General features: G+C 40.2%; 1 protein-coding gene across 2 annotated transcripts; it reads right to left on the bottom strand.

Moving 5' to 3' along the window:
* Positions 1-648: 648 nt before the first annotated feature.
* On the bottom strand, positions 649-25112 carry pisd (phosphatidylserine decarboxylase). 2 transcript variants are annotated; one of them, XM_059549859.1, is made up of 7 exons: positions 24846-25112; positions 20053-20218; positions 18137-18373; positions 15666-15804; positions 14580-14729; positions 14204-14364; positions 649-2442 (listed from the first exon to the last, which is right to left on the bottom strand). In XM_059549859.1, the coding sequence occupies exons 1-7, from the start codon at positions 24908-24910 to the stop codon at positions 2218-2220; spliced, it is 1143 nt and encodes a 380-aa protein (XP_059405842.1). In that variant the 5' UTR covers positions 24911-25112; the 3' UTR covers positions 649-2217. The 2 variants fall into 2 exon arrangements, with proteins under 2 accessions (XP_059405842.1, XP_059405841.1); XM_059549858.1 differs by having other exon boundaries at positions 24646-25110.
* Positions 25113-26535: the final 1423 nt, after the last annotated feature.

Here is a 26535-nt window from a genome sequence, read left to right on the forward strand (position 1 = left end):
GCTAAAAAATAACGGTAGTTGTTAAGTATGGCGTCTGATGGTAAATTGAACGCAGATGTTAGGATAGCATGGGGATACACCAAAGTAAACAGAAAGGAAATATCTGACTTCATACGTGGTCTAGGAAGAATGTGCAAAGAGATGCACATTGATTTGGTTCTCACAATATTAACTTTGTTTAGTCACTACAGACTTGTCACCAGTGGGGGAAGCTTATTAAAATGAAACCTTCAGAACATTACACGCGGGGGAGTGAGGAGGGCGGGCTTCTCGAAGCTTCGCTCAATGGTCCTGTGGGTGACATCCTTTTTAAAAGTATAAATATCGCACACAATCTTACTATTAATATTTAGTAATAAAACAATGCATCTTAAATGAGAATAATTTTAAATGAAGTATAGCATGTCACATACGTTGCTTGATCCAATTCCTGATTCAGCACTTTCAATTCTGCTGAGATTTTGTTCATTATTAATCAACTTTCCTCAAAGACCGCGGTCAGATTTATCCCTTTTATATTCCCCCATGTATATACAAACTGTCCTGAGAAGCTTACTGTACTAATCCACCACAAACTGTATATCAACATTTCCCTGCTCAAGAAGCTGCAATCCTAGTAGCTGAAAAAAGATACTGTAGGCAAAACGATACAATGTTATTAAATCTTTATATTAATATCACAAATTTATATAACACAACATTTTAAATAACCTTCAAAATGTATTAATGACACGTTTCTTGCATCTGAACTAGTTTGAAATTAATGTCAGTGTTACATGAATAATTGAGGAGACTTTTCTACAAAAGAGTGTGGCCCAGTGCACAGAAAAGCCCAGTGTTTTCAACACATTCAAAACAAAATTTCCAGAGTCCTTCTCCTAATCTTCATACACATGTGTGGTCCAGATTAGGGGGGGTCCGGAGGGTCTTTATCCTTAGCTCAGGGTGTAGAAATTGGCTGTTGAACTTGCCGAAGTGCTGGTTAATAAAATAAAAGTCCAAGAACAAAAAATATAAGCCATACAATCACAAGACCTAGATTCATATCTGTGTTAGTAAAAAATATATCGTGTTTTGGCACTAATCAAGTTGAGACAGCATAACACTTAACATTTATCTCCCAACTAATTGCTAGACCAACAAGCAAAGGGATAATTCAATGCCAGAGAACAACAGCAGTGATAAATGTCGCAAATCTTTTCCAAAACTCATTCTTAGTGAGTAAATGTGGCCAAACTTTTACTGTCAAAATGGCTTGCACCTTCATGAAGAGTAGAAGTTGGACGAAGAGAACGGTTTTAAAGATAAGCATTCTTAGGGTGACCAAATGTGCCATTTTCCCAGGACACGTCCTGGCCAGGATTTCTATATTGTCTAAAATATCCAGGTTTTGGCTTTGGTTTCCTGTTTTCATTCTTAATGAAAGTAATGATTGTTTGACCAATAACATGCAGACACTGTACGTAATCAACCATTCATGGTGCGTGAGAAACTGGGGTCTACAGAGAACAGTGAAACCGATGCAGATACGTGTACATATTAGTGTTCGACTTGAAGCAGCACTGAGCATACCGATCAGTGTATGATACCAAAGTACTGTGAGAGCAATTACGGTACTTTGTTATACAACAATTGGTCTGCGCAGCACAAACAAAGCCAAAAACTTGGATATTTTAGGCAATATAGAAATCCTGGCCAGGATGTGTCTTGGGAAAATGACACATTTGGTCACCCTAAGCATTGTCAAATACCAAGGTACCAAATAATGATGGCCTCTCATACATTCCCAATGCTTGCAGAGTTAGCTGTGGAAGTCCTGAACTCTTCAAACCCTTCACACAGGTTGCCTCAAGCCAAAGGCAATATGGGCAAACACAAAAACAAAAAATAGTTTTACTAAAACAAAATAGAAAAATAATTTAGAGCCCAAAAAATTCAGGGTGGCATTTCATGGTAAACAAATACAACGTGATGGTCTAAGCTTTGCTTATTTTACAAAAAAAAAAAAAAACCCTACGTACCCTAACAAAACGACTGTGAGAACCCAATGGCAATAATGCAACAGTGGTGGTTGATTGAGTACATATGAACACACATGTATCTCAGTTTAAACAGAGTACATCTCTGCAAATGTGAATGTATTAGTTTTTGAGACCCTGAATGCATCTGCACACATTAGTGTGTCCATCATCAGATTCCGTTCCCCTCTCGTAGGCGTTACATTGTCCCAAGAGGTTCTCCAAAACGGATCTTCTGGCCTGCTTTCAAATTAAAGGTAAAATCCCGTGGAGCTTCGAATAACAGTACAATAGTGGAGCCCAAGTTGAATTCACCCAGGTGTTCTCCTTTTCTCATGCTGACCCCTTCCTGGTTGTTGTTCGTTACGTAGCTGAAGTCATTGTAAGTTCCTTTGCTGTATCGAGGGTTGTTGGTGCGGAGCTCCTAAAGAGAAAAAAAAAACTTGTTATTGTAACTGCACAATAACCAAATGGTTTGCCTTTTAAAAATCCAACTACCCTCCAAATCTGGTACTTATAACAGATGGGGAACCTTTTAAAATTATAGTAAATAAAATGATGAGTAAAATAAAATTATGAGTAAAATTATAAACTCTTATTCACATGACTGCTAACTGACAGTGAACAGCAGCAGCAAAAATTAAGCCAGTAAAATTTAAAACAATAATATTTTAGTAATAATTAACAATGTTTTCAAGCTGCAATGCCCGCTGGTAACTTGTGCAATATTGTTCAGTCTAAAATAGTTTGTTCAGATGGACTTAATATGAAAAGCTGGGAGAACATTTGGATATTCTGTGAACACATACTTGAATATCAAAGGTACACAAAACAACTTTTGCTAGCCACATGTTTAGAGTATTTTTGTTCAGTTCACACAAAAAGTTAAACTGACTTTGAAAGTTGGATTTTTTTCCAGTATATGCTGATTACTACATTTATACTGATACTAAATTTACATTACTTGCACTGTACACATAACCTAGCATTTGACTAGTCAAACAGTTGATTAGTGAGACTGATAGGTGAGCTTTAATCGGTTTATTTCTGGTAGGGCTTGCGTAGACTAGTCGAGTGATCGACTACTTCAACCACTAGTCAGTGCTGTCGGAAACAATCAACTACACGAGCATGCATTAACCATAATGCATACAAAGAGTTTGCAAATACGACGTGAATTTTAGGATTACAATATTGCATGTAGCTGTTACTTTCTATGACTTTATATATGTTGCATGTAAAATAAAAATATGTTATATAATAATTATAGGTGTGCCTGAAGCCAAATACCTTATTTGCACAGATAATAGCTTCAAAAATGAATAATGGACAAGGAATAATTCTGCCTGAATATTTGGCTGAGGCTGGCACAGTCTGGTGTTTGCTAGATAACAGTTGAGCCAGGGGATCAGCGCAATATTATACACAGACCTCTAAAGTCACGAGTGTGAAGTGAATGTAAACTTTATGAATGAAAAGACCGCAAATGAAACACCGCATTGCTGTTGCCTCTCCATGCATCTCTCAGAAATCAGGGCTGGGCAAGAGTAATATCACCTATAATAATACATCATACACCTTCTATTATTTGTATATATTTAAAAGGCAATGATTTAAACCTTAGGCTATGATGTGATACGAATGAATGGAATAAGCACAGCGTGCTCACCAATTAAACAGCAGCGCTGCGCGTCAGTTTCTCAAAAACCAAACCAGTTTCTTTCTCAAGAGTAGGCTAATAATCAACTTAGGTACAGATACATTTTCTATTTGGCCTAAATGTTTGCATCTTTATCTTTTGCTGGTTTGCGCGGCACACGCACATTTGTTTAGCGAAGTACAAGAGTTAAACTCGCTTGATAATTTTGTGATTGTTACAGATACAAATACTAGCTGCTACATGAAAATTTAAATATGTAATGTCATTGTTAGTGAGGTAATCTATCAGGGCTAGTTCACCAAGGTTTTCAGCCAGTAAACAGGATGGTGTATCGGTCAGGATACAGGAATAAAAAACGAGGAGATGTAATTTCTTCTATTGACTGTATTGAGATCCAGCAGTACTCATCAGAACATTCCAATATTCAATATTGTCATAGTCTGATAAAGAAACAAATAAATCACCATTAGGTACTTAAATTACTATGAAACGTAAATAATAAATCCACACAAATAATACAAATCAGGATCATCAAAAATAAATATATCAATAAACATTGCTATGTCCCTTTAAACATAATCAACAATTACATGAGGATATTACTTCCTTCACATAATAGCTTCACCTCCTATATCACTGACCAGTTTACATTAAACTATATTAAAAAGGGGTTTACAGAAGGAGAAATGGCGACATCCTCTGGCGAGAAAAGGCTACTGCACAACAGCGTCTGCACATGGTCTCCTGATCACGATATTATCTCTTCCTAATTAAATGTTACAAACGTACTACATAATTTAGAAATCAGAAAGCTCACATCAGTTAAATTATTATTTCCTACAGTGTTTTACAGCTTAAACATTGTTCTATCGCTATAAATCTCACTCATCACGCTGGGCACGTTAATGCATTGTAATTCTACAGTATAGAAACACAAACACAACGAAGTGACAGTCACTTACTTTTTGTCATGAACTCAACACTACACAAAAACTACACAACACAGGTACATATGCTGCTGAACTTGAATACATTTCCGAACTCACTATAACCAAAACCAACACACTAAATACACACTTCCTCTGCCGTAACCACCGAAGAAGAGTCTTAAAGCGGCAGGCACCCAGAAACGTCAGAGCCTTTTATACAGCCGCCCCCAAATGTGCAAGCACATTTGCTTCCATTAAAAGGCTCATCAGTCAGGCTGAGGCGGGCTCACCGAGGCATCGTCCTCCCCTGACGGGAGAGCTGGCAACATCACCAACCGAGCTACCGGTCGGGTGTACACATGTCCTCTGATATCCACATCAGCGGATCTAATGCATCCATCATCGCTGCGGTGAATCTTGGTTACATGCCCAATGGGCCACAGGGCTCGAGGTAGCTGCGGGTCCACCAGCATGACAACAGCCTTATCCAGTAATTCAGGAGAAGTGGAGTGCCATTTCTGTCTAGTCTGCAGCCCAGGGAGATATTCTCTGATGAATCTGGACCAGAATTGGTCAGCGAGAACTTGTGAATGCCTCCAGCGTCTGCGACTCAGGAGCTCCGTCTCAGGATAGACCACTTGGGGAAGAGATCCATCGGGCCGCCCCATAAGCAGACTATTGGGTGTCACAGGGTCGATATCTGCAATGTCGGCAGATACATAACCCAACGGTTTAGAGTTGAGGATTGCCTCAACTTCCAGGAGAACGGTGAGAAGGACATCTTCATGAATAGGTTGTGCCCCCACACATGTGTAAAGTGCAGACTTGACGGAGCGGACCTCTCTCTCCCACACTCCACCAAAGTGTGGAGCCGCTGGGGGGTTAAACTGAAACTTAATCCTCTGACGCGCGAGTCGTTCCCGCAAGGTTGGCTCCATACTGGCAAAAGCCTCTCTAAGTTCCCGTTCTCCTCCTCTGAAATTGGTCCCCTGGTCTGACAACAACTCTGCAGGTGTCCCCCTTCTGGCGATGAACCGTCTTAGGGCCATCAAGTAAGCATCCGCATCCATGTTTCTGAGGAGATCCAAGTGTACCGCCCTGGTTGTTAAACACTTAAATATTATCCCCCAGCGTTTCTCCTGGCGTCTGCCCATCTTCACAAACATGGGTCCAAAACAATCCACGCCAGTGGAATGGAAGGCGGGTTTGTGTAATCGGAGACGAGCAACGGGAAGGTCCGCCATTCGGGGAATGGAAGGCTGAGCTCTCCAGCGCTGACATTCGGCACAAGAACGCTGATGTCTGCGAATCGCCTCCCTTCCATGGATTATCCAGAATGACCGCCGCATCTCTGCAAAGACCCGCTCTGGACCAGGATGGTGCAGGTTGCTATCGAACCTTTGGATAAGCAAGCGTGTAACTGGGTGTGAGGCATCCAGAACTATAGGGTGCAATGTCATGTCATCTTGACCTTCCAAACGTCGTAGCCGACCTCCTACTCGTATGAGGTCCGTAGATTTATCTAACTCCGGAGCCAAGGTGAGTAATCGACTCCCAGGTGAGACAGGTTTCCCAGCTACAAGGAGCTTGTAGTCCTCTGGAAATGACTGTTGTTGGGTTCGCTGGAGAACAATCATCTCTGCCTGTTGGTACTCTTCAGCATTAGGTGGTGAGCTTGAAGGGTTTTGTCCTAGAATTTCTTGAGCAGTGGCATCTATGAGCTCCTGCCAGGTTTGGTACACCTTATCATCCCTGCTGATCGACATTGGTGAGGTAATCGTTACTCCACAGAAGGTGGTCTTCCGGAGTTCCATATTGTCCTCAAATGGCTCTGTGCTGGGTCTTTCTGGCCAGGTGGCTGGGTTCTGGAGAAGGAAGGGAGGTCCTTGAGACCATCGGTTGGGATTTATTAGGGCCTCCAGGGTCTTCCCTCTCGTCAGATCATCAGCAGGATTATTCGCTGAGTCCACGTAGCGCCAAGTGCACTTCTCTGTTAACTCCTGTATCTCAGCTATTCTGGCGCCTACGAAGACCTTGTAGCGGCAAGACTGGGAGTGTAGCCAGGTTAGTACTGTAGAGTCTGACCACAACACAGTTCGAGCCACTGTCAAGGTAAGTTCCCTCTCGAGGACATGAGCCAGCTGCGCTGCAACCAGAGCTCCACAAAGCTCCAGGCGTGGGATAGAATGCAGACGTCTTGGAGCTACTCGTGAACGAGCAAGGATGAAAGACAGGTGGATCTGGCCTTCCATGTCCTCAGTTCTCATGTAGGCTACGGCTCCATAAGCCTGCTCAGACGCATCTGCGAAGATGTGCACCTCACGGGTGGCACCCTCAAGGTTGGCATCCGCCGGAACATATGCACGTGGAAATGTAAGGAGAGGTAAGGACTCAAGTTCAGCCTCCCAGCTGGACCAGGCTTGCAGGAGTTCGACGGGTAAGTTAGAGTCATCCCAACCTCGCTTCTTATCCCACAGCTGCCGGATGATGAGCTTCGCTCGGGTGGAGAAAGGTAACATGTAACCCAAGGGATCATATTGAGTAGCTAAAACTCTGTAAATGTTCCTCAGAGTTGGTACCTCATAGGACACAGGCCTATGTTTGTAGCCCAAGGAGTCGGTTGCCCAATTCCAGCTGAGACCGAGTGTTGATTCCAGAGGGTTGGACTTATCCTGTGCCAGCCACAGGTCCAGGCTTTCAGATCTGGCCTCTTGAGGCAAATGACTCAGGACGCCTGGATTGTTACAAGCCCATTGACGCAACTCAAAACCTGCAGAAATCAGAAGATCCCTGAGACGATCCACCAGCAGTTTAGCTTCACCCGGCGTACCCACACTCTGCAGGCAGTTATCTACGTAAAGCAGTTCTCAACCGAGAATCTCAGGTCATCGTCCGGCTGGCAGTGGTCAACAACATGGCACTACAGGGCGTATGTCGCACAGCACGGGCTACAGGTTGTGCCGAAAGGCAAAACTTGCCACTCAAATGTTCTTGGGGGTTCTTCCACCTTCAGGTCCCGCCACAGGAACCTTAGAAGGCGGCGATCTTCAGGGATGAGGCGGACTTGATGAAACATCTCCTTGATGTCTCCACTAACCGCTATGGGATGTTCATGAAATCTCAGTAATACTCCCAGCAAGGGGGCGCCAAGGGTAGGGCCAGGTAGCAGGTACTGGTTCAGAGTCTGCCCAAGGTACTGGTGAGAGCAGTTAAAAACCAGGCGGTTCTTTCCGTTGTGGCTGACGAGATGATGTGAGATGTACCATCCTTCTTTGGTAGAGGTCTCCTCAGTGACTTCCCTCACAGCACCTGCTTCAATGAGCTTCTGCATTTCCATCTTGTATGCATCCGCTAGCTTGGAGTCCTTTAAAAGTTGCCTCTCAGTACTACGTAACATGGGCATAACTGACTCCTTTGGCAAGTGCAAAGGTGGCATGCTTGGATGGCGCAGCAATGGTGTGGCGTACCTAAGAATTCCATCTACATTAGTACGGACCGTCTTGACTTCAAGCAATGCTACAGCCTGCTGATCCTGCTTTGATCGAGTCACCTCTCTTTCATGTCGGTAAGGTACAGTGTCTACTTGCCAGAGCCTCTCTACATGCTTGTAAAGCTCATCCATCGGTGGTGTAGATGAAGTAAACAGACACTGTGCAGGTTGGATTGGCCGCCCCATGAATGGGGTAGGGCCTTGAAGAGCCCACCCAAGCCTGGTGCGGACTGCGGCTGGGCCACCTGGTGGACCAAGTCTGACTGGTTCGACAGGTGTTATCAGCTGAGGGTTGTCAGAGCCTACAAGGAGTGTTGGCTGAGCATCTCTTAAGGCAGGTAGGGGAATGCCACTTAGGTATTTGTATTTCCTCTTCAGGCGATCAATAGGGTAAGTATGCTGTGCTAGGCTGAGGCGGCCAGCTGTGAAAGCACCATTGATCTTATAGCTGGTGTGAGGGTTTGCAGCTGGTGAGACACGGAAAGACACTGTGTGGCCATGGAGGATCTGGATGTCCTGTCGGACTGTACGCAAAGGAAGCGCTTCAGGAGTGCCCTTTATGCCAAGAAACTTAGCTGCTGCTGGCAACAACATGGTCCTCTCTGACCCATCATCGAGGATCGCAAAGGTGTCAAGTGACCGGTCCTCATAATGTACAAGCACAGGAACGACCTTTAACATGACTCGATTCCCGGCTCCAGGTCTGTCCAGGTAGAGCGAGTCAGCCGCAGAGCTGGTTAAGCAGCTCTCTTCTTTAACGGCTACATCTTTATTTCCCCTCTCTGCTCTTGTATTTATCTCGTGAAGAGCCAGTAGATGTTTTCCCTGACAGATGTTGCAAGGTTTCTTCAATGTGCACTGAGCGGCTTGATGAGTTCGTGCACAGCGCCAGCACCGCTTGTTAACCCGTATCCACTCTCTAAGCTGGCCTTTGGAGAGTTTGGTGACCGCACTGCATTGACTAAGATAATGCTCAGTACTCTCACAGTAAGCACAGTAAGCTTTACTCTTGGCCCCTCTGCTGACTGAACTCTCTTTGTGGTACAAAGAGGCGGTCTCTTTTGACTCACCAGCTCCATGTAGGACGGTCACCGTTTGTCTTCCAGGACGACCATCAGTCTTTACATTTTGCCTTTCCTTTATGTTGCGTCCAGTAGCCTGACTGTCGAAGCCCTGACACCATGATTCATAGCGGAGCCATTCTGCCAAATCATGTAGAGTGTGGGTCGCCCCTAACTGCTTGAACTGATGTCGATGGAAATCAGCTCTCTGTTCCGGAGGGAGCTTACTCAACAGACGAGCAACATGTGAGCCACAGTTGAGTTCGATCTCCCCTTCAGGACCCAGAGTCCGCAACAAGCCCACTAAAGATTGTATCTGGAGAGAGAACTTCTGGAATGCCATCGTATCACCACGCCTTACTTCGGGGGTTTCTAGAACACTTGCTATCTTCTTTAAGGCAAGTTGATGAGGCTGACCAAATTTGTCATGGAGGGCTGACATAGTGTCACTGTAGGGGGTTGGCGAGTTTAGATAAGCATCAGCTATAAGCTTAGCTTCCTCCAGCTTTAAATGATCTACAAGTATTTGATACTTGAAGAGTTCTGTAGCATTAGATGGGAGTAGGTTTTCTAGAGCTATGCGAAGCCGTGCAAATTCACTGGGATCCGGGTAAATGAACTTTGGGATTGTGGGTTGAGGCCCTCGATACACTTGCTCATTCCCTGGCGGCTGCATAAACTGATTAGGTGGTGGCATGCCATGTACCGCTCCAGTGGCTGCTAAAGGATGGTAGATTCGGGCAGGCGCTGAATGCATTACAGGTGCATGAGCTGGGGCAGGGTGTGTGAGCAACTGAGAGGGTCGTGTAGAGGGGTATGGTGATATCCCTTTATCAGAAGTAGGAGGGGGATACTGAGGAGGCAGTGGAGGCTCACAAGGCATACATACTCTAACTTCAGAGGAAAGGCTGTGATGTCTACTGTCTAGCCCTTGTTCCTCGACCCTGAGATTGTACATCCCTCTTGAAAGGTTCTCATCAGGTTCAGGCCAGGGTGGAGGATCAGGCCAGTCCTCCTGCTCCATTTCCTTTGAGTGTGGTGCAACAGCGAAACTCCTTGAGGCTACAGCATCGGCTTGTGGAGATGTGGGATTACTATAGTTTGGGGCTGGGCTATTAACTTGGGCCAGGTCTGCTCTCAGTGAGCGGGCTACCTCCAGTAGCTCTTTCATCTCGCGCCGTGCTTCATTGAGTTCCTTTATGCCCGTTTGAAAGGCCTGTTGTGTTTGGAGCAGTTTAGTATTCTCCTCTCGAATAGCTCTGATTTCCTCAGAGAAACGAGAATCCAGATATGGGCTCTGATGGAATGAGGGTGTTCGCGCAGGCTGGATAAGCCCATCCAAATCTCTCCTCTGGTTGTGGTCTGGGGCTAGCTGAGGAATCTCAGGGTGAGCAGCATTCCCAGGGAAACCACTAGAGGGAGGGTGGGCTGTCCGGAAAGGGGTCATCTGATCTGGACCCTCCTGAGTGAGGAACGCCCTCTTATCCAAGGCAGGGGATGAGAGGCCCCATTGATGCTGATCTCGTTGACTATATCCCATATAGTCCACTTCGAAGTCCTGAAGTCTGACCGGTCGACGTATTTGACGTTTAGGTCTCACATCAGGATACATCTCTTCATCTGACTCCATCCTGAATACTGCTATCCGGCTCGAAGGACCAATGTTAGTGAGGTAATCTATCAGGGCTAGTTCACCAAGGTTTTCAGCCAGTAAACAGGATGGTGTATCGGTCAGGATACAGGAATAAAAAACGAGGAGATGTAATTTCTTCTATTGACTGTATTGAGATCCAGCAGTACTCATCAGAACATTCCAATATTCAATATTGTCATAGTCTGATAAAGAAACAAATAAATCACCATTAGGTACTTAAATTACTATGCAACGTAAATAATAAATCCACACAAATAATACAAATCAGGATCATCAAACATAAATATATCAATAAACATTGCTATGTCCCTTTAAACATAATCAACAATTACATGAGGATATTACTTCCTTCACATAATAGCTTCACCTCCTATATCACTGACCAGTTTACATTAAACTATATTAAAAAGGGGTTTACAGAAGGAGAAATGGCGACATCCTCTGGCGAGAAAAGGCTACTGCACAACAGCGTCTGCACATGGTCTCCTGAGCACGATATTAACTCTTCCTAATTAAATGTTACAAACGTACTACATAATTTAGAAATCAGAAAGCTCACATCAGTTAAATTATTATTTCCTACAGTGTTTTACAGCTTAAACATTGTTCTATCTCTATAAATCTCACTCATCACGCTGGGCACGTTAATGCATTGTAATTCTACAGTATAGAAACACAAACACAACGAAGTGACAGTCACTTACTTTTTGTCATGAACTCAACACATTAATATTGGAAGCTGGATCCTTCAGAACAGATTAAGGAAACTACACAACACAGGTACATATGCTGCTGAACTTGAATACATTTCCGAACTCACTATAACCAAAACCAACACACTAACTACACACTTCCTCTGCCGTAACCACCGAAGAAGAGTCTTAAAGCGGCAGGCACCCAGAAACGTCAGAGCCTTTTATACAGTCATAATTATAAAGTTTTGACAATTTACATATGTAATTGTTGCATTAGGCTATGAATTAAGCATATATTGGTAAGAACTATTTCAAGTCTTTTAATTTACAGTAGCATGAACCACGAGTAGTCGAGTAACTCAAGTATTTTTTTAATAAGATATCGACTAGCAGAAATCAGTAGTCATGCAACCCCTGATTTGTGAAAAGGAGAGGGTGACATTTGAAGAAGCAGCAATTCTCAAATAACAGATGCTACTTCTCGAAGAACATTTTAGCAAACTGTGCTATTATTATGGTTCAGTGTTATTCTTATATAGTACCAGTTAGTAGTTCATCCATCATACAAAAAGTGCTCCACATGACTCTTGGGGATTAATAAAGGCCTCCTAAAGCGAAGCAAAGAAGAATATCATACATGTGTTCACGAGAGATTAAATTATAGTCTGTTGTTGAATTTTTCTTTTTTTTGGTGCTCCTTGTCCCTGGGAGCCTTTCAGACTGCTTTAAAAATAGCTGCAGTACAAAAATGGCTCGACAAACAGCTGGATACCATGAACTAGATGTTGCACAACCACAATATTTCTAATCAAACAGCCATGAAGTTTTGAACGAGGAGAATCACCCTGTGAGTCAAAGCGCTTAGGATTCACTGCATTTTGCCTTTAGGATATGCATAAGTGGTTTTGCTGCAATGTGTACTGGAGCTTTTAATAGATAGCATTCTACTGTAGAAGATCACAGTTATTTAGGTCACGCAGAGAGCAAAGACTGAATATACAGATTTTAATATGAAAATTTCAGTCTGTCTCACAAAGTTACTGTACTGTATGTCATCAGAAGGTTTGATGAAAGACTATGTTTTTGTCCTAAGCAATAAGAGTTGCTTGGACATTAGTCTAAATATCTAATTTTATGTTCTAAAAAAGAAAGACAGTCATATAGATTAGGAACAACACAAATGCTAAGCAAATAGTAAAACCAAATAAAAAAAATGATGAGCAAATAATGAAAATGATTTTCAATCATATAAAGCATTTGTCATATTTGATATGTACAGTTCTAAGGCCACTAAATTAAACAATCAGAATGAAAATGCTTTTTATTATAATTGTAAAAATGGCCCTCTTTAGCTTGTGGTGCACATATTTTTGCTTTGAAATCCTCACTGAAATGTAAAACATATTGTTAGTCATATTTCAAGACGAACAATTACTGGACTGAAGCAACTTGATCATCTTTTCTATCTTTTTTTTTTTTTTAGAAAAATCTAATGAAAATTTCAAATATGATATATTGGGCTTTTAAGGAATGTTTATGTTTACATCTCTCAATGATCATTGTATTGCAAAAAACTTCATAGCATTTTTTAAGATTTATTTTTGATGTTTGTGGCTTTAATTCAATGGGAAAGTAGTTAGACAGGAAGCGAAATGGAAGACAGAGAGGAGGACAGGATCCGGAAAGATCCGCGAGCCAGGACACGAACTTGAGATGCAGAAGAACAACGGAGCTACATTTACATACTTAAACATTAAGTACTTGTAAATAGATTATATTACATTTTTAAATGTTACTTTTTTATGGATTACATGATCACATATAATTGATTCAATAGCAATGATTTAGTCATAATTTATTCATTCTCCCCAATTCCTCTTTTTCATCTTTAACATTTCCTTTCTAAAATAGCCTACTGTTTACATACACTCAGAAAGTTACAGAGATCAGTCATTAGTCAGGTGGCTACAACATTTGATCATTGGATTTACAAAAATCATTTCAGGTTTAGGAAGTGTTTCAACTTTGCATCAACACTGATGAAAACATGATCACTCAGTCGGTTATTTTACCCTGTATTACTTTGGAAGGCGTCCGTCTATCAAAACACACTAAAATGCACAAACTCACAACCTTTTGTCATCTGATACTCTTTTTCCTAATATATTTTTATTTGAAGTACCGCTGAGATTTTAAAAGAAATATTTTAACAATGAAGTATCACACATGTCTGACGTTGATAACATGGCATGCAGGTAAACAAATAATTTTTTTTTTTCAGTGTTTGATTTTGATTCATTTTTAAATGATTTTTGTAATTTGGAATCGGTAACGGATTACAATTTCTTTAAGTAATCCAGCCAGCGCTGTTGGGCTACAGAGTTTTAACTGTAAATATTTTGAAATATTCGCCATATACTCCATGTTCTCCTATAGCATTTACATGAATCTTAACAGCCCGATGTATCAAATATAATACTCAAAAAAACATGCACAAATGTATTTTTTTTCTCTAAAGGTCTAATAAACTGTTCCATTTCAAAACGTTCTTTTTACAACTGTTATTTCATCTGTCAGGTTTTAAAGGGTTATTATTAGGGGGAACTACTCCTTTAAACACACATTCTTTTGCAGAAGCTAAAAAAAGAGAAAAAGAGTAACATTTGTATTTTACTGCAGAGCAAAAAAATTCTTACCTTGTCAAAATAGATGCGTATAGATCCCACATTTGTTGCTCCTACAGCCGTGAGTGAAAAAAAACCATGCGTCCACTCCCCACTCAAGACCACCCGCTCATTATGGCAGAAAAGTTCCTTGATCCAACGCGCAACTCCTGGGTTCACAGACATCAGAGAACCTATAATACACACAAACATATCAGACCACACTCTGTGCTTCGGTTATGTAACAACACTCTGATGGTATCGCACTGCTCAGTCGCCATCAGATTAGAGAAGACGCTTATAATTTAAGCATATAAGACCTAAAGTCACTGTTGACTAATCTTTTAATAACAAATCATATTTTCAAAAAGCTAAGCGAAATAGAAAGAGAACATATAATGCCGCTGACCTGGGAAGTGGCGTCTGTGTGCCACCCTCCAGTCTGTAGGCGAGTGGAAGCAGTGGTAGTCACCTGGAGCCAGATAAACTACGCAGTGAAACAACTCATTCCCCTCTTTAGTGACCAGGGCATCCTGGTACGTGCCAGGATCATCCTCATCTGAACATGACGGGGAAATGGTGAGAAAAACTAAAGTGATTATTTTCAATAATTGGTAGGAAAACCAAAATGAAACATACTGGACGGTTTGTTTTTTTATTGTCCTCATATGGCCTATAAGCTTTGCATGATTTACCCAAGTAGGACATGTTTCTTGATGTTCAGATTGGTCAGACAAGAATTTAGGATTAGGCACAGGTCTTTCAACATTCATATCAGTAAACAATCAGTATACATTTCCCTTTTTTGTTTCTTTTTTTTATTTTTATAGAGATTTTAGAGGTATTGATCAAAAGTCTTTTTTTATTAATTTTTTTAAAGAAAGGCAAGGCCTCATTAAATTGAATAGAATGATTTTTGAAGACTGGCTGCTTGAAAATTCAGATTTTCTATCACAGGAAGAAATCACATTTTAAATATATTCAAACAGAGAAAAGTTTGACAGTTTTAAATTGTAATAATATTTCACTGTACTCTTGATCAAATAAATGCAGCATTGGTAAACATAAGAGACTTAAAGTCAAACATACAGTGATGCAAAAATAACAATACGGACTGTGAAAAAAGTAAACTCAAAATGTATACCAAAATGTTACATATATGCAATTATACTCATTTGAAAATAAACTAGAAAATGCCTTACATAGAAAACAAACTGGCGATTGTAATTACTTTGCTACTGTTGTGACAATCAGTAAAGTCTGTTATTTTCTGCTGACTGTGCAGTGTGCATGCAAATTGATAAGAGTGAGTGATACTCTCTTTCCCAAGTCGTGTTTACAAACTAAAAACAGATTTAGCTGCTTGGAAAACCTTGCATTAAATGTCGCTATTACATATGTTCTAGTGTTATTCTTGTGATGTTCCATTATTAAAGGATTTCGATCAAGGAACGTTGTCCTACTTGATCAAAATGACAAATTTATTGAGACTTACTTCTGTTAGCGGATAAATTCTCGGTCCAGTTGCGCGGCCCGAGGAACGTCTCCAGTGAGTAGGTCACTCCCTTCACCTGCTCGACCTCACAGTTCTTCACGCGGCCAAAATGAAGGATCTTGCCATCAGCTGGACTGATCTGTAGAGCAAATCAACAGTCATAGTAAACTAAACTAGTCCGCAAGTATCTTTGTCGAATAGGGGTGTGCGATATTGTGATATAATATCTGGATATTTTCTGGGATTTTATCGATAATGATAATTAGATGATATTTTGCTGTGTGTTATTGTGCTGGTAGCTTAAGGATACCATGGGCTCCAAAAGTTTTTTGATATTCTTCATATTCAGTGTGGTGGTCAGTTCACACAGATAGAAATTAATCTTTTCCAATAAGTTTGAACTGATTTGTACATTTTATGGGCATTTTTACCTTTAGAAAGCCATTATTTTAAAAGTGTCCATTATCAATTGAGTCAAATTGAAACAGTGAATTAGATTAATAAGACATGGCTGTTACCAAGCAAATTTAGAAGTTGCATCTGAAGTGGCATTAGATATATTTACACACTGATTAATGCATGAAATGAATGCATTAACCTGCAATTACAAATGCATAATTTGTTTAATATATTAAACAAAAAAAACATTGAATACTGATATTTTAAATTATTTAAATAATAAAATATGCTTGGAATGCAAAATTGAAACCGCTAGTAGGTAGCAGTCACTGTTAAAGAGGTCATGTGATGCGATTTCAAGTTTTCCTTTCTCTTTGGAGTGCTACAAGCTCTTGGTGCATAAAGAAGATCTGTAAAGTTGCAAAGACTAAAGTCTCAAATCCAAAGAGATATTCTTTACAAAAGTTAAGAGTCAACCTCGTCTACCTAAAACGACTCATTCCAACATGTCTACATCACAATCTGGAAAGATTTGCATGACACGGCCCAAATGTTCACGCAAAAATGAAGGCATAACTGTTGCCGCTGGCGACATGTGTTTCGTTGTGAAAGTGAAGCTACTTTGTTTGGCCTTCCAAAAGAGGACACAACTAGAAATCAGTGGTTAAAGTTGTATTACAACACTGTTCCAGAACAGTTCAATCCAGATATTCAGATGTGTGATGCGCATTTTGCGGAGGACGAGGACTGTTTCCTGATCCTGGCACTTCTGACTCACAGTCTGTAAGTACGTTTTAATATTTAAAGGATTTGCCACTGATTATTCAAACATGAAGCAGTGTAGAGTAGAGCTTGTTGTTTGTCGTTTCTCCGATCACAAACGCAGATATGGTTTTATGTTTACGCGGCACGATATGCAACGCAATGCGTAAAAAAACTGTATAAGTCATTATAATCAGCAAGTATGTCCCCACTGGAGGCAACAAATGTCTAGTTTGTAATGGGTTTTATTGGTTTTGACTGGCCGCGCTGGGACAAGGCATCACAGTGTTAAGGGGCTTAACATTTCTGTCACACGCTTGAGGCATTCGGCCAATCACAATGCACTGGATAGCTGGCTAATCAGGGTACAACTCGCTTTTCAGAACGTAGAGCTTTGTAAAAATCTATGCATTTCAGAAAGGTTGGGCATAACGGAGAAACAATAATGTACAATATGTGGAAAATAATGCATTTTCTGAACCTTAAATCACACAAACACATTGTATTACACCAAATACACAAAATAATGTTCTTTCTAGCAAGATCATATGAACCATTTAATAAGTTGTAATTGAACAGAATCAATGGTCAATTCATTCAGGAACGAAACACCATCATGTTGCTCAGAGATGCAAAACAGCGCTGTGGCTTTGTTTGGAATTATTTTTGTTGTTGAAATAGAACAAAAACAGGAAATATGGTGTCTAAAATGGAAGTCTCTTCAACTATTAACTTCTTGTTTATTGAATTTTCTCCCACCAATTCTTAATTTGTGATCATTCTAAAGACATTTTAATAGACTGAATCATGCAGTGAAAGAACGCTCTAACGTTATAATATAGCTGCACTAGTCTAGACATAACGTAATGTATACTCTGCACTCTGTAGGGGTATTTTGAATGTTTTTTTCATGATAATGTAAAATTGCACATTGTTAAAAGAACAATTACGATATTATCGCAGACGATATATCGCACACACCAGGTCGACATATTGTTTATTTGGTAAATTTTCTGTAAACTGTACTTAAACTCCAACATAAGTAGATGGAATATGCAAAATTATCAAAATGAAATAAATATTTCAGACACCATGATGAATAGTTTGAGCAAAAAAATGAAAAAAATGTAATAAATATCCAAATTTTTTTACATTTTGTCCATCTATTGGCTCTATTGAAATGAAAATTCTACATACATGCTTGCATATGCACCCATTCTCTTGAGTTTGCATATGAATGAAATTGAATGGGGAAAAAAAATCTATTCCATCTACAAAGAATGCTTCTACAGTTACAAACTCAGACTCACCACGGAGTGGGAATCGCACACTGGTCTGACTTGAGGCTTGAGTTTGCGCCTAAAAAACTCGCCCAGGTTTCTGTAGTGCTGTAGATCCTCTATGGCCGCTTCCTTCATGTTGACTCCAAACGTCCATATATACAATCTGAAGATAGGTTTCCGTAACCAATTTGGCAGGTCCACCTGGTTCAAGCGACCCCAGGCTCTGGAGAGAAGTCTTGTGGGTATGGACTTGTAGATTGTAACCTACGACCCAAGAGACACCATGCTCAAATATCTTATACACAAAAGCAAACTTTTGCAGAAAGACAAGTAAACACACTAAATGATCTTCCACCTACAAAGCCAATGTAAGCAACTGGCACTTTATTTCTTTATATATCATCTGTGTAAAAATAAGTGACGTACCAAAATATTTGGCCACAACAGCAAAAAAAAAAAAAGATTTAGGTTTCAGTCAAAATGGTTTTGGAGGGCAGAAAACATTGACCAAAACAGGGACATGACATTCATATACAGTACTACGACCCGATTACCCAATTATATTCGTGTTCAGTTTTGGACTAAATGAAAAACACTCAATACAGCAGGGTTAAAACTCTTTAGATGCTCACATGCATCCGCGATAAGTTTACAAATTTAATGAATTATTAATTAATTAGTATAATTAAATTTATGTTCAACAGGGTTTGCAGGGATCCTGTCTTATATTTCCTCTTTTATGTTGTTTCCCCTGCATGACTAACATATGAGCATGTGAGCATCTGAAGAGTTTTAACCCTGCTGTATTGAGTCCAGAACCTGCATATGGCTTTACGTCACCCGCTGTGCACCATGTGCTTCAGTGTGTGCATTCCTAGAGTGTTTAGATCAGTGTAGCTCACTGATCGTTATTGATCTGGGCAAAAGGAATGACCCTAGATCAGAGTTACAGATAGTATGGAGGCTGATGCATGACAGGAGCTGACTGAGTGTTCACTGTAAGTGGATTACTGTAGTTAGCTTCAATCCCAGCTGACAGACAGGAGGCTAAATGTGGACACTCTCGGAGTCTAACAAGGTTGGTGGGTTGTAGATAATTGGTTTAACAAGCAGGAAGTGTAGGATATCTGACCCAGAAAATTCTCTTTAAGAAGCAAAAGTGTGTCATCATATGTTTTTTAAACAGCAAATAAATATTATGCCAAGATTAATAAATTTATCCAAATCTCTTAGAAGGAATTGTAAATTAATTACTTTATAAAATACATATTTTTATATTTAATACATATTTAATTACATTCCAGTTTCTATTGGTAATGGTTTTGTTTTATTTGCTATATTTACGTTAATAATTCATAGTCATGATGCCACGACGCCTCCTGTATGTCCAACACATTTTTCTGTTTCTCTGTAACTTCCTGTCTGCCAGTGGAGATAGGGTATCTGCTTCAGAGCATCAGCATGGGCTGACTGGACATTTTTTTGTGAGAACTGAACAATAGTGGTGCCAGAACCACTGTGGCACGATGCCCTCGACTGGGTCTAGAGACAAACTGTTCCTCAGTTCAGAGCTGCACCGTGGGACAATGGCTCTTTTCACACGAGTCCCAATAGAGCTCAGAGCTCAGCGGGTCCATATGCAAGCAGCCATCTGCTGATAGCAGCAGTACTTTCTGCTGACCTCACATCAGATTTGTAGCTGCCTTTCTTCTCTGGGTTATGAATGAAAAGTACTGATCCCAGATCAGGGTTACTTGGGGCATTATTCCTTAATGATTCCAGTAATGTATATTCCTATAATCTTAGACGAAATTGCAAATGGCCATTACACACTGATTACTCACTGATGGATGGCATTTATGTCTCTGGATAGTGAGATTTTACAAACTCAAACACACAGCATCAATTTGTGGGCTCTATTTGTTGTTTCCACCTGTACTTACTCTGCTTGTGGGCCTCCAGCCTACTTTGGCAAGAGGTTTGAGTGCTCCAAAGGGCAGGATGTAGTAGAGGATGGACAGAGGCCATGAGCGAAGGCGGACAGTAGACCGGGACATGCAGCTCAGCTGGCCTAGTCGCCGCCGTAGGGCCAACTGTGGGAACTGCAACCTGCAAAACACATCCATGATACCAAAGTGCACAAAATACTCAGACAGACACATGTGAAGTTTAAAGAAGGTGGAAATGAAAGATACATGCACAGATGGTCTGAATGTTGTCAAGCAGGGGTACTCAGTCCTGTTAATGGAGATCTATATATGTATAATTCAGTTCAAACTATGCTCCAACCTGTTCTTGAAGATCTTATTTAATTGGTAATTGGATCGGTATGGAGCTAAACTGTGCCTGTAGACCTCCAGGAAGAGGATTGAGCACCACTGTTATAAAGAGAATCTCAAGAAACTTGTCAAGACCATTTCTGGATCATATTTTACCCTAAAAATCTTCAGAAAGAAGAAGTAAGAATTGTGTGAATTTGGGCCAGGGTGATTTATATGTCTGTTCAATGAAAGACAGTGGGAGTGAAAACCTGCTGGAAAAAATGTATTTCTGCAGTTCCATTTGTTGACATGAATAAAAAAAATTACAAACTTTTTGACATTTTTATGACAACTAAGCATGTATTTCCAAAACCATTATTACCTCAAGGCAGTAGAAAATCATTAATTTAAACATAAATAGTACATAAATATATAATATATTTAAGTTCCTGACAATCAAATTTGTCCACAATTGTCATTACCTTAAAAATTCAAAATAAAATTAATATTATTTGACTTAATTTTATACTATATAAAAATGATTTATTATCATAATTACAATTAATATTATTAAACTAAATACAAATATAATTATATTAAAAACATAGCAATTGCCGTGTATTTGTTTAATTGTATACGTTATTAGTACAATAATGAGAATACCCATTGAGAATAAAAAAATAAATACAAAAAAAGTTGTAAAAAAATTTATACATTTGCTATAGTAATTGGGAAATTGCGTGAAAATGTAATTTTCATGACAATGTCACAATGCCAAAAAACCCCAAAACTAAAAAAACAACACACAACAGTCTAAGAAACACAAGTCTTTTTAAATACAGTTTGAGATTCTTGAATAATAATAGAAAGAAGGAAGGAAAGATTTATAAAAATTCAGAAACATACACACAGCCCACACACACATACCAAAGACCAAACACAAAGACGCCCGTACAGAAGAAAATAGACAAACGCCAAAAAAGATTCCTGAGAGAGGAAAGAGAGAGAAATAGCAATTCTCCACTTTACATTAAATCTAACCTCATGGTCGTTTCACACTGCTTTTCTTGACTACACTGACCATAGACTCCTTTCAGCTCAATTCCACTTACATCAGTCTAAGCAAAGGCTGTTTTCACCTGCTTAACACCTCTAGTCTCATTTAGGGTTTATCATCACCTTCCTGCTACACTTGTGCTAGAAATGGTACATGGGGAGAAATACATGACCAAAGGCCTGGGGCCAGTCTAAAAAAAAGGCCACATTTTAATCAACATAAACCTATTTAACCAACATGAACATGCATGTTTTATGGGTCATGCCGAGTGGAAGCCATGAGGGATATCCGGCAGTAATCTTAAAAAAAAAATTGTATCCATTGCGTTATTTTTAGCACCAGTGTGGGTGGATTACATTCCAGATCAACACAACTGTTAGGCGAACGGAACGGCACGTGCAAGAATATTGCACCTCTATTCTGGTCCTGTCGATGGAACGCGTTGACTTGTTTGGCTAGAACTGCTCGCTTTTTATTGAGAATGACACTAAGAGCTACTGCTTCTGGCTAAAGAGAGATTAGCTTTACTGTGTCAGTAAAGTGGGTCATATTTGGCCCTGAAAGTGATGACACAGCACCAGCGGGTTGACAGCTACCATCCAGGGCTGCAGCTACACAGGCTATCTATAGAATATAATACTGTGTCCACCCTAATCAAGATGAAACCCTGTTCTGACCTGTGGACAGAGGAGACTTAGCCATAGAAGGCTAACACAAACACTCAATGTGTCACCTGACTTTGCTCATCATACACCCCAGAACATCTTTATGATGTTAATGAGGTAATAATCCTCAAGTGTTTTGACGATAAAAACTATAGCAACGCTCACGCCAGGTTTGTCAGGCTCAATGGGCAACCTTTTGGTGCCTGGAGTACATTATTTCCCTCCACAATCTTAAAGTACAATGACTTGTTGTGCGCCATCATAACAGCATCTGATGTGCAGGCCTCTCCCACAGAAAGGTGTAAATTTTTATTGCTCTTACTCTAAATGTAGATACACTGCAGCAGGCATAACATCAGACTATACTTTGGAGACCAGTCTAGTCATAGCTCTGGTATGAGCAAATGTAAAAATTGATGCTCAAAGTCCTTTGTAAAAGAAAGTGAGTCCACTTGGCAGCCATCTTGGTAAAGACGCCAAAGAGAAACTTCCAGTTAATTACGGCTTCTATGTATTTGAAAGGTTAAAGACTGAAATCTCTGAAGCTGTTTGTCAATGTTACATTGAAATAATATTGCCTCATGCCTCTACTTAAAACTCCAAAAATCTACCTATAAATACAATTCACTTCAGTTTCCAAACACTAGTGGACAGTAGTGATGATTATTGGGGTAGATTATTAATTTGTAAACTAACTAACTTTGATGTTGGCATCATAAAATGTTGTATGGCTTTTCTGACATAGTAAACCTGCTCGATAGCTCACCTGGTAAAACACGGCACTTGCATTGCAGAGCATATATGTACAAGTCCCATGAAATATAAGAGCTCAAAAACTTATTTAAAATGCAGGGTTGCTTCAGCAAATGCGTTTGCATTTCATGTCTGTTTTTGTTAACACTACTGTATAGGTTTAACATAAGGTTTAGTCTAGACAGTACATCATTTTCAATCATGATTGAATCAATTTCGGTACTGCTGCAAAATGTACAAATGACGTAATAAAAAGTTGCCAGATTTAAATTTATCTGACATTTACATTAATATGTTTAAAATGGACAATTCACAAATTTTCAAGAAGCAATGTAATATAATTTTGCAGAATTGTTGCCAGTGTTCCTGGGTTACTGGTTTTGAATGTTGCACTTCTTTAACTCAAGTAATACAAAAAAACTAATACGCATGAGCATTCAAATGTAAACAAACAGGTAATGCCTCTATATAAAAAAATAATTTAGAAATGTAAACTGTGAAGCATTATTACAAAATGCTTAATATGGCCTATGATTAAACAGCTTCCTACCTCCTGCTCACATTTATAAAAAATGTATTTATTCAAATTTATGAAAAATTCTATCTAAACTGTCCTGAAACTGGCAGACAAGCATTTCTGCCTGGCAGTAAAAAAAAAAAAAAAAGACAAGACTTACATTAAAGCTTGGATTTGAGCCAATACGAAGGGCTCTTTTCACTTGGGACACTAAGCAACCACGTAGAAGCCCATAGCAATGTCCTAGAATCACAAACGCAATTTTGCCGATGCCACCACCACTAACCTTTTCTTGAAAATGCAAAAATCTAATTTCCTTTGTCATAACATATTTAGAGATAAAACTACTCATTACACAACCTAACAATGAACCTGATAACCTGCTTTTAGCACTAAATTTGTAAAAGTGCTGTGCAAATGCCCGGTATAACCTTTCACATTAAACACTTTTAGAACTGTGCATTATGTAACCTCATTCTAGCGGATGGCAAATCCAGTAATGCCAGTGTGCGCTGCGCCCCAGTGCGCTTAAGCGGCTCTAAACAATGATTGTGGGTTTTTACGAGAGCTTTCAGTCATCAGGTTATCATTCAATTGAATTTAGAGCATTTCTACCCCTCCCCCATCCTGTCCAGAGCAGATGAATAGCCATCGAAAAACCTTGCGGTTCTACAGCTATTCAGTGTATTACTCAAACTGCGGAGGCTGTTTGAGAGCTGATGATTGCAGCCAGTAAAAAGACAATGTAAAGTCTTCGGATTTTGACTCTTTCTCTTTCACACACTCTCTGTCCTACATAGCCCCCCTCGTTTCTTCATTGCAGGCACATATTGGCCAATCAGTGGCTGTATCTGAGCCTCCCTTAGCTCTTTGCATCTTTCGCTCAGTCAAGGGGAACAGCATCTGCTCCAAGTAGAGCTATGCAAATGGTGTGGATTGTACTGGACGGAGAGTGCTAGCAACAGACTTATGTTATGTTGCAATTAAGCCTAACACAATTGCCGGGACAGTGAGGGGGGCTCATGCAGGGTGACTGAGTCCAGTCACACTAACTCAAACTGCACACTGATTGTCCCTCTGCAGGGTGCCCCAGTTCATGCAAGGTCTCTGTAATCCCTCTCGCTCGCCCACTTTCCAGCTCCGCTGATGCTTCAATTGTCCTCTCTCACTCCGAGTGCCCCGACAACAACTGTTCTAGATGCAGCCAGCAATATTCACCCGTCATCCACACACATTCTCAGCCTGAACTACATCCTAGCATCTCACACACTCCCTGCCGGTACCTGAATCGGCTCCGGTGGCTGAGCTGAGTCGGGACCCCCGGGGCTCCAGGGCCTCCCGTGCCGGCGTTGTTGGCGCCGTGTGCGGGCTCCCCTGTTGCTCCCGCTGAGGAGCCCGGTGGACGGAAACGCCGCACATCAACCCTGACTCTGTGGAGATTGTAGCAAGAGGGAGAGCTGTTCAAAGACCTGCAGCATCTCACCATTTCCCCGCAGCGCTCCTCACCGGCCCCTTCTGCTTCTGCTGCTTCAGACTCCCCTGACACATGATCACTGTGGAGGGATTAGTGCGTATGGCAGGCTTCAGCCCTCTCTCACGCTCTCTCCGTCCGTCTGGCTTGGTGGTTTTCCGCTGCAAAGCTTAAAGACCAGCCCTCACTGCTCGTCACGTGTGGGATGCTTGACTGCGATTGGTCAGCCAGAGGCTGAATCCACCTTCTCTTCTAAGCCGCTGCCGAATTCAAGGCCTGGTGCTTCTGGGACGGTGGGTGATATGAAAAGGAGGAGGAGAGGGAGGGGTTTGTAAACAGACAATCCTGTCAGCATGTGCTCAGTAGATTCTGAATTCCATCTATGACCCCACAGACTAAAATGTTTTATAGAACATGCAGAAACTAATATTCTTAAAACAGCTGTTTTTTATCCTTCAGTTAAGAAAGCGAGAGAGATGGGGGGCATTGGTAGGATGCTTCTGACATTGTTTCTGTTTCAGAAGTGGCTTGGTAGCCCTTTTGTGAATTTCTTTCTTGCCTATTCTACACATAAAATACTTTGACAACCTGGCCAAAACACAAATATACAACCACTTAAATAATAAAAAAGACTTACAAAGGAAATCTTCACACTCAATTGTACAGAGTGACACACTAAGATTTTAAAGGACTCTACTCCACTCACTGTCTTTGTACTAGGATCCACTCAGATATGACACGTGTGTGATGTGATGTCAACACTAAATATTAACCAGACCAATGAGTGAAAGGGCTTACTTCGTATTTGATGACTGTCAAAGAGCCTGTCCCACTCCATAAACACATACAACTGCAAACAGCTATAGCATGTGTATTCAGTAGACACAGAGAATTAAATATAACTGACAGGTCCAAGCGCTTGTGATTGAAGTCATTAAGGAAATAATCACTGTACTTTTGCCAAAATCATTTTCACAGAGCGATTGCTTTTGTGTTATGACAACTATTGCAACACTGTGACTCATAATTTATGGGGGGTGGAGGGGTTTTAGTAAACTGATATTACTTTTGGGAATTGGCTTGTAAAGATGCTGAGATAGATGATGCATTTAAAAAAAAAAAAAAAATCTAGGAAAAGAATCTAAAACGTTTGCATTATTTCAGTCCTTCTACAATCAAATACAAAAATGAAAGTGAAGAAAATGTCAACCCTAAAATAGGCAAAATAGAAAGTAATTAATAATTCATGTTAGACATTAGCAATTTTTAGTTTTGCCTCAAAACATTTAACCCTCTGACCCTCTTCGTTTGGGAGTCACACTTACCTTCTTCGCGGTCAAAAGTGACCGAAGCCTTGAAATGTTACTCTTTTTTTTCTTCAGGAAAACCAATGTAATATATTTTTGTTCGATGATATTTTTTGATTATTATATATGATCTTTAGGGAATTTTATGATACTATGCAATATTTATACAATTTTAATGAGCTATTTTCTCCATTAGCATGAATTTTTTTAAATGTCTTTATTTATTTACTATTTTTTAATAAATGCAATAGTTCACATTAAAATAGAGTGAAAGCATTTAAAATCCATTTTTTGATGTGAGAATCTGGATTCAATCTGGAGCCATTAAAAAAGTAAAGACTTGTGTAATGTTGCGTAACCTCTTGTATTAACACTCTATATGCTGTATATATATA

This window comes from Carassius carassius, chromosome 5 (genome assembly GCF_963082965.1).
Source record: "Carassius carassius chromosome 5, fCarCar2.1, whole genome shotgun sequence".
Lineage (NCBI taxonomy): Eukaryota > Metazoa > Chordata > Actinopteri > Cypriniformes > Cyprinidae > Carassius > Carassius carassius.